Source organism: Elephantulus edwardii, unplaced genomic scaffold, assembly GCF_000299155.1.
Source record: "Elephantulus edwardii isolate Elephantulus edwardi_28Jun2011 unplaced genomic scaffold, EleEdw1.0 scaffold00120, whole genome shotgun sequence".
Taxonomy (NCBI): domain Eukaryota; kingdom Metazoa; phylum Chordata; class Mammalia; order Macroscelidea; family Macroscelididae; genus Elephantulus; species Elephantulus edwardii.
Genome location: NW_006399870.1, coordinates 549667 through 558603, shown reverse-complemented (window position 1 = coordinate 558603; position 8937 = coordinate 549667). Strand labels below are relative to the sequence as shown.

Below are 8937 nucleotides of genomic sequence, written 5' to 3'. Positions count from 1 at the left end.
AATGAGATTGTTCTGTAGTTTCCACACTCTGTTGGGTCGCCCTTCTTTGGGATGGGAACAAATATTGACCTCTTCCAGTCAGTTGGCCAAGTGGTTTTTCTCCATATTTCTTGGCATACTTAAATAATTTATATAATTGAAATGGGATTTTTTACAGTCTCATAAATGTGATAGGGATTAATTACTGATCACCGAATAGGAATTTCTGTGCAGATAATATTTAGTAAAGAAACAACAAGAAGGAGGAGAAGAAGAAAAATACGCCTATTCCCTATTTCTTTAGGAATATGTGTTTGATCGTACTATTCTATGACTTCCCAAATAAACATCTTATTTAGATCAAGTTATGAATGGTTAAATTATCGGTTAAGTATCAATTTTGATGGAAAGATAAAGTTTCATTACACACAAAAGTTTCCACTGGTTTAACTTGTGCTGACATTCCATTATTATTTTTACACTTGTTGCATTCTGCTTCTATGAAGCATATATATGGCAGTAGAGAAATGAAGGATGTCAGAATGTAGCTTCACATTAGTCAAGTACAAAATTATGTTTTGTATTCAGTCCGCAATAAAAAAATTAAAGCTATTTTCTCTTATAACTACTCTGACATATTTACCCTTAGTGTCTTCTAGTTAGTTATTAATGATGGATGAGAATTATTTCAATTTGTATCAGATAAATGAAAAAATATTCCACCCCAGTTTTTCTCAGTAGAGAAGGATAAGATCCTGGGAAGAGCTATTCTATATACATACACCTGAGCCACAATAAGGACAACTACTATACTAAAGATAAATAAATAAATAGATAGATATGTGTATGTTTAAACTTCATAAAGGGATAATATCAAACAGATGTAGTCAAAGGAATGAGAATGGGATGTTACTCTTAAGAAACATAAATAGAAATTTGTTGAAGAAAATTAAAGAAGACGACTATTTCCATGACATTCAGTGGTTCTGACTACTACTGTGGGGTGATCCATACCTCATACCTATGATTTTTCGGAGAACGTTCTGTACATCTTTATTCCTCAAGCTGTAGATCAGAGGGTTCAGCATAGGGATCACTGTGGTATAGAACACAGAGGCCACCTTCTCCTGGGCCATATTGCTACTGGATGTTGGTTTTAAATACATGAAAATCATAGAGCCATATAAAATTCCAACAACTGTAAGATGGGAACCACAAGTACTAAACGCTTTGGACCTGCTCTCAGATGAAGGGATACGAAGAATGCTGGCAAGGATAAAAGTATAGGATATGATGATGGCCACAGTTGTTACTAACATATTGAAGCCGCCTCCAATTATCACCAGAATCTCATTGATGTAGGTACTGGAGCATGAGAGCTTTAAGAGAGGAAGTATATCACAGAAGTAATGGCGGACAATATTGTCCTCACAGAAGGAAAGTCTGGTCATGAAGATTGTATGGATCATTGCTCCTGAAGTTGCCATGAAATAGACTCCACTTAGCAGTATATTGCAGACCTTTTGGGACATGATGACATTGTAGAGCAGTGGACTACAGATAGCTACATATCTGTCATATGCCATAGCAGTTAACATGTAACACTCAGCAATAGCAAAAACACAAAAGAAAAATAGCTGAGTCATACATCCAGGATAGGAAATAACATTTTTCTCCCACACAAAGTTTTCCAGGAGTTTAGGGGTAACAACTGAAGAGTAAAACAGATCTAAGAATGACAAATTACCAAGAAAAAAGTACATGGGAGATTGGAGTTTGGGATTGAAAGTGATGAGTAGTATCATGCCCAGGTTTCCCACAACAGTGATTCCATAGATCCCTAGGAATATGAGAAAGAGAGGTAGCTGGAGTTCTGGTTTGTCTGTCAGTCCTTCCAGGAGAAACTCAATTACTGTGGAATCATTTTCTTGGGCCATTTTCTTCATAGAATTGACAATGTGAAACTAAGAAAAAAAAAATCACAGAAAGCGTTTACCTGTAGTTAGTGAAAGGTTTATTAACTCTCATAGTGTAGGCCATAACGAGTTGGGTTGCTAACCTAGATTGTGCCTCTACAGTGGTTCTACCTGCAGCTCTGCCAGTTAAAGAAAGACAGTCCACCCCCATTGCTATTTATGGCTTCAGTAACACATGGAGGGTTGCAGTTAAGTTGGAACTGACTCCATGGCATTGACTTTGAGTTTTGATTGTTACAGTGTAAAGTAAAATTTATTATTCATAAAAAAACAACTAAAGGTCATCAATAATAATGTGACCAATAATGTATTTCATGTCAGAACACAATTAATCAAGACCTCCATAAACTGTACATGAAACAGAAAAATGTTATCTTTAAAACAATAGATCTAAGAACAAATTGGCAACATGTGTTTACCTTTTGAGATTTTGCTGGTGCACAGAGTAAACTGGAACACAGCAGTTATGGAGTGAACAGCTGCTACTATTACAGGGTAGAACCCTCTATACAGGAAATAGCACAACTTTGTTAAATCTTATGAAAGTGGTTTTAAGATTAATACTGGATTTTTTTCCTGTGCACTGGATTTTTGTTGCCCATATAGTTATTCTTGTGTACTGTAGAGTCAGAAGCAACCCACAGCTGACCCTGAGATGGGTTTTTGAGGCAGTTAATCATGTGGGAGGAGATTGCCCATCCTCATGCAAAGCAACTGGCAGTCTCGAAATGTGTGCCTTCAGGATTGTAGCACAGCTTCTAGACTTTTAGGATTATTCTGGATTTTCTGTGCACTGCATTTTTGTTGCCCATATAGTACAAAATTTATATCCTAGTATCTAGATTTATAGCATTAACGTACAGAAATAATCATATTTCAAATTAAGCATTTCTTCAACTTATACTCATGTAAGTTTTATCCAAATATGTGCCTGTTACATTTGTTTTTCATTCTACAAAAACCTTTGGAATCTACCATAAGTGCAGACAAGAGAAGTAGTGAAATGTGAAATATGAATTAATTGAAGAGAATTTTTACTGACATTCCATTCACTGCACACCAAATAGACAGTAGAAAATTTTTTCCAGTTTCAGTTGTGTAATAGGAACTCAGTAAATAGTAGAAATATAATAGCCTTCAATAGTAGAAATATAAGCTTTGTCCAACACCAGTTTTATTGAAATGGAAATTTGCAATTTTCCCTAATTAATTCCATTTCACAATAAATGATTAGAAAAATTATAGGTAAATATTATGCACTCACTTGAATATCTTCCAAGAAGAAAAATTTCTGTTTCTTCTTAATTTATATTTTCTTTCCGGTATTTTGAAGTAAATTCACATAAGTCAACTTCATGCCAAATTTATCCGTTCAGAATCTGGTGGAACTTGTTCAGATTATGATGTTATTAGCCCATACCTTCCAACAGTCAAATGACAAACACTGGAAACAAGGAAGAGATACAGTCCTCCTTGCAAATTTTAACACTGAATTTCTGTTTAAGTTGTGTCACTAACTCAGTGAGTGACATTGGACAACTCATTTCCCCTTTCCTGTTCTATAAAGGATGGTGGGCTGAAAGAGATCTTTAAAGATTGTTCTAAAAGTATCTCTAAATTTTCACTGTTATAGAATTCTTGCTTGAATAAGGAATATGATTCTCTGCAACAAACTTAGGCTTTTGTAAGCACAGGTTACTTTGACTTGTTGTTTGTGGGTCTTTGATCTCCAAGGATGTACATTTGTCTCCTAGGACCTCAAGTCCAGTGCAAAATACTAGGGATAGAATTCTCTTGAGAAAAAGAAAAGCATTAGCTTTGCTTTAAACCAAATTAATGGCACTCCTGGAAAATTGGGAATTGTGATGTTCAGAATTAAAGTTTTTTAAGAAATAATCTTTATGCCACAAAGGGTCATTATTCACATCTGGAATGATTTTGTTTTTGTGTGCTGTCAAATCAGAATTGACCCATAGCTGATCTTCCAAAAGATTTTTCAGAGGCAGTAATCACATGAAAGGAGGTTGCCCCTCCTTCTCCCTCAGAGCAGCTGCTGGACTTGAACCACTTTCTTACTACTAAGGCACCAGAGCTCCCTAAGGAAGGAAGGTCTTTTATTTCAGAAATGAAAGTCTTTTATTTCCAGCAAACTTGCTGGAGGTTCACTGATTGGTTCGTTCAGACTCAACAGTACACAACAACACATTGTTTTTGCTTCTATAGAGAATTCAGCCTAAGACAGAAATAATGCTTTCACAAAAGCACTAAAGTCCTTTGTTTCAAAGGACAAAGGACTTTGATGTTTTTATAATGAGGCTTGATTTCTACATGTATTAGGGGTCATCTTTTTTTTTAAAGTGCTTTATGAGCATTTTAATTTATTTTATTATAATGATTTATTTACAACGTTTGTATAGATTACTTTTCACACTGCATCTTTCCCATTTGCTTCACCTACCCTTCCCTTCACCCATCGAATTGTGAGACCCTATGATTAAGATTAACCAACCCCCCACCCAGTCCATTCTCATCCTTCTACTCTCACCCTCACCCACCTTTGGATTTGCATATTCTTTCTAATATAGTCATCTTATACAGTATTTGTCCTTATGAGACTGAGTTAGTTAACATAGTATAATGATCTCTAGTCCCTCCCAAGTTAGAAAGTAATTTGCAAAATCATTGTTACTGTATGCTGTGTAGTATTCTATTTTGCTAATGAACCATGATTTCTTAACCCATTTGTTCATAGTTGGATACTTGGACTGTTTCCATATTCTGGGATGATGAATAACACTACTATGAGCATTAGTGTACAAGTCTCCATTAGTGCCTCGGTTCTCATTTTCTCAAGGTATATTCCAAGCAGTAGAATTGCTGAGTCATATAGAATTTCTGTTTAGCTTTTTGAGGAAGTGCCAAACTGTCTCCCAGAGTGGTTGTACCATTTTACAATCACACCAATAATGTATAAGAGCTCCTAACTCACCACATCCTCTCCAACATTTATTACTTGCTGTCCTGTTAAACTTTGCCAGTGCTACTGGAGTGAAGAGTCATCTTTTAAATTCTAGTTGATATACTAATCAATTTAATTTTCCTAAAGTTTTGCAAGGTGGATCAAGAACAAAATAAGATTTCTCAGCTATATAAGGTTGAGTAGATAAAAACATTTAAACAATTAAATGATTGTACTGAACATTCCAAATTACTTTGATATTAATTGCTTAGATTTGCTTATCTAACTTTTTTCATAAGCCATAGAGAATATAGAATCTAATTGCTGACTGAGAAAATGTTTTCATTGTTTACTGAAAGGGTTTTAAAACATTTTTTAAATTTTATTTTATTAATATTAGTGAAGCTTGGAAGCATGAGTGGCATCCACTTCTGTAAATAGCTTGCCTCGGGAAACCCTACAAACGTGGAGAAAGGATGAAAGTCATGCAACTGTCAAGGACTTTCATTCATAGGGCTGCTATGACTCACCTACGACTCGATGGCACTTAACAACAACAACAACAATAACAACAATATTAATGAGCATTTACAGAGATTTTGGATTTGCATTCATTCATTGTTGCATTTTTAAACTTTTTAAAGGAATGTTTGTTTGGGGTTTTGGGGTTTTTGTTTGTTTGTTTGTTTGGGGTTTTTGTTTTTAATTTTTTTTCTGAAATAACATTTCCCTAACTCAGTATTCAGTATCTGGAAAATTATTTCCATGATTTTCTTATTCAACTCACAAAGACATTTTTAGCCTTGAATTTGTTAATATTTTAAATATTAATTTCATGACAAAGGTCTTACCAGTATAACTTTCTGCCTCACTGTGACTGTAATAGAGCATATCAGAGTCTGTGAGAATGAAGATAAGGCAAGGTTCAGATCTGTTGTTCATAGAATTGGAAGGTGCTTGATGGCATCTAACAATAACAGCATGCTAGTGACAGGGAATTTGGCTGGCTTAAAGAGTTGTGTTATGAACTCAACAGCAGGAAGAATCCATCAAACACTCTGTCAGGCAAAGATGCACACTTATTTCCCATGAGATTTACTGCCTCTGAAAACCTACTAGGATCTGCTACAACTCAGTTCTGACTTGACATAATGTAACAATAAAAAATCAACACCCTTGATACTAACAGTCAGGAGATCAAAAGACATATTGCATTGCATAAGTCTTCTGTCATGGACCTCTCCAAATTATTGTTATGTGTCATTGAGTTGCTTGTGCCTCATAGCAGCCCTATTAGGCACAGTATCTCTGAAACCTGTCTTATCTTGAGCCAATATCACTGTCTTTGACACATCTACCCCCAATATCCCAGTTACTGTGTCAATCAATCTCCTCCAGGGTCTTCCTCTCTTGTGCTGCCCCTCTACCCTCTCAAGCAAGACGTCCTTCTCCAGGGACTGTCCATCCTGGCAATATGCCTAAAGTATGTCAGATAGAGCTTCATCTTTGCTTCCAAGGATAACCTGGTTTCACTCTCTCCAGGTCAAACCTGTTTGTTCTTTTGGCAGTCCATGGTATCTTCAATACTCTAGCATCGCAACTCAAAGGCATCAATTCTTCTTCTATCTTTCTTATTTATTGTCTATCTGTCAGTTGGGTAGCAAGTAATTGTGAAGACCATGGTCTGGATCAGGCACACCTTAATTTCTAGACTCACATCGTTGCTCTTTAGCACTCTGAAGAGATCCTTGACAGCAGACTTTCCTAATGCAATTTTCTGGCTACTGGTGCCAATGGTGTTGGTTGTGGAGACAAGCAAGCTGAAATTGTTAACAACCTCAGTCTCTTCTCCACCTATCATGGTGTTGCCAATTGTCCCTGTAGAGAGAATCTTTGTCTTCTTGATGTTGAGTTTCAATTCGCACTGAAAAGTACAATCCTTGACCTTTTGCAGCAAATACATAAGGTCCTTTTCAGTTTCAGCAAGCAAGGTTGTGTCATCTGCATAATTTAAATTATTGATGAATTTTCCAACAATGATGCCACTTTCCTCCTCCTAAAGACTAGCTACATGAATGATCTGTTCCACATTTAAATTTAAAAGATATGGATGTGGGACATATCCCTGATGCATTCCTTCCTTAATATTAAACTATGCAGTGTTTCCTTGCTCTTTTCTGAAGACTGTTCCCTGTCCCAGGTACAGATTTCACACAAGCACAATCAGGTGTTCTGGGATTCCCATTCTTTTCAAGTTTAGCCACAATTTGTTGTGATCCACACAGTCAAATGTTTTGCATAATCAATGAAACACAGATAGACATTCCTTTGGTACTCTCTGCTTTCAGCCAAGACTCATCTGACATTGGTCATTATGTCCCTATTTTCATGACTTCTTCTAATCCCAGTTTGTATTTTCGGTAATTCTCTGTTGGTGCACTGTTTGAATCATTTTTGGGTAATCTTTAGCAGAATTTTGCTTGCATGTGATATCAGTAGTTTGGTTTTTTTTTAATTTCTGTACTCTGTTGGATCTCTTTTTTTGGAATGGGAATAAATATGGATCTCTTTAAATCAGCTGTCCAGGTAGTTCTCTTCCAGAGTTCTTGGTACAACCTGGTGAGAAACCTGGTCTTGGGCAGTATCTGCTTGCTGAAACAAGTCAATTTGTATCCCATCAATTTCTGGGCCGTATTTTTTTGCCAATTCCTTCAGAGGCGCTTGAGCTTCCTCCTTCATCACCATTACCATTTGATTATATGTTGTTTCATTAAATTCTTCTGTGTCAGTAAAATATTTTTGATACAGAAACTCTGTGTGTTCTTTCCATCTTTTTTTGTTTTTGGTTGTTTCCTGAGTCATTCAATATCCTGCCATAGACTATATTGAAACTCAAGGCTTTAATTTGTTCTTCAATTCTTCTATCAGCTTAAGAAATGCTGAGCAAGTTCATCCCCATTGATTTTTCAAACTCCAGCTATTTGAGTATTTCATTATAATGCTTTGCTTTGTTTTCCTGAGCTCCCTTTGAAAACTTCTGTTCAGCTTCTTAAAACTTCCAGATTTCTTCTCTTTGCTTTAGCTTCTTAGCCTTCTAATGTAATATTCAGAATCTATTCTGATGTTTAACTTGATATTTTTTCCTCCTTTGTCTTTGTAATGGCCTTTTAATTTATTATGGATGGTGTTCTTGATATCCAGGCACAGCTCATCTAGTCTTCATTCATCAGTGTTCAAGACCTCAAACCTGTTTCTGAAATTATTTTTAAATTCAGGTGGAATAGACTCAAGGTTAACTACTGGGTTTTGTGAATTTGTTTTCATTTTATTGAGCTTCAACTTGAACTTGCAAATTAATTAGAGACAGCCAGTTCCACAACCAGTACCCGGTCTAGTTTTTCCAGTTGATATTACCCTACCGCAGAGATTCTTTTCACAGATATAATCAATCTGATTCCTGTATAGATCATCAGGTGAGGACCATTCGTGTTTCTTATAAAAGATATTTGCAATAAATAAATCATCGGTTGTACAAAATTCTGTTATTCTGTCTCCTGAAGAACAATAATGTCAGTTTGAAAACCTAGGTGAACCTGATTTAGATCACAATCTTTTTCATCACTTGATATACATCTGAGAGCTGGGAAATGAATAAGAATGATAGAAGAAGAATTGATGTATTTGAGCTGTGATATTGGAGAATAGCACTGACTATTCCATGGACTTCCTAAAGAACAAATAGATATCTTGGAGAAAGTGCAGCCAGAATGTTCCTTGGAAGCAATGACGTTTTTACATACTTTAAGTATGTTGCTAAGAAAGGCTATTCTTTGGAAAAGGCCATCATGCATGGAAAGGTAGAGGGTAAGAGAAAGAGAAGAAAAGCTTCTCAATGAGACAGTTTTACACAGTAAATGCCCCAGTGGACTCAAATGTGTTAGGGATGATGAAGAAGGCACAAGAGAGGACAGGAGTCAGATTTGTTGTCTATGTTGTTGTTGTTATGTGCTGTGGAGTCGCTTG

General features: G+C 36.0%; 1 protein-coding gene across 1 annotated transcript; it reads right to left on the bottom strand.

Annotated features, from left to right (window-relative positions):
- Nucleotides 1–956: 956 nt before the first annotated feature.
- LOC102843829 (olfactory receptor 151-like) lies at nucleotides 957–1916 on the bottom strand. The gene has a single exon (XM_006892836.1). The coding sequence runs from the start codon at nucleotides 1914–1916 to the stop codon at nucleotides 957–959; it is 960 nt and encodes a 319-aa protein (XP_006892898.1).
- Nucleotides 1917–8937: the final 7021 nt, after the last annotated feature.

Coding starts and splice junctions, on each gene's coding strand:
- LOC102843829 (XM_006892836.1), bottom strand. CDS start 1,916: ATGGCCCAAGAAAATGATTCCACAGTAATTGAGTTTCTCCTGGAAGGA.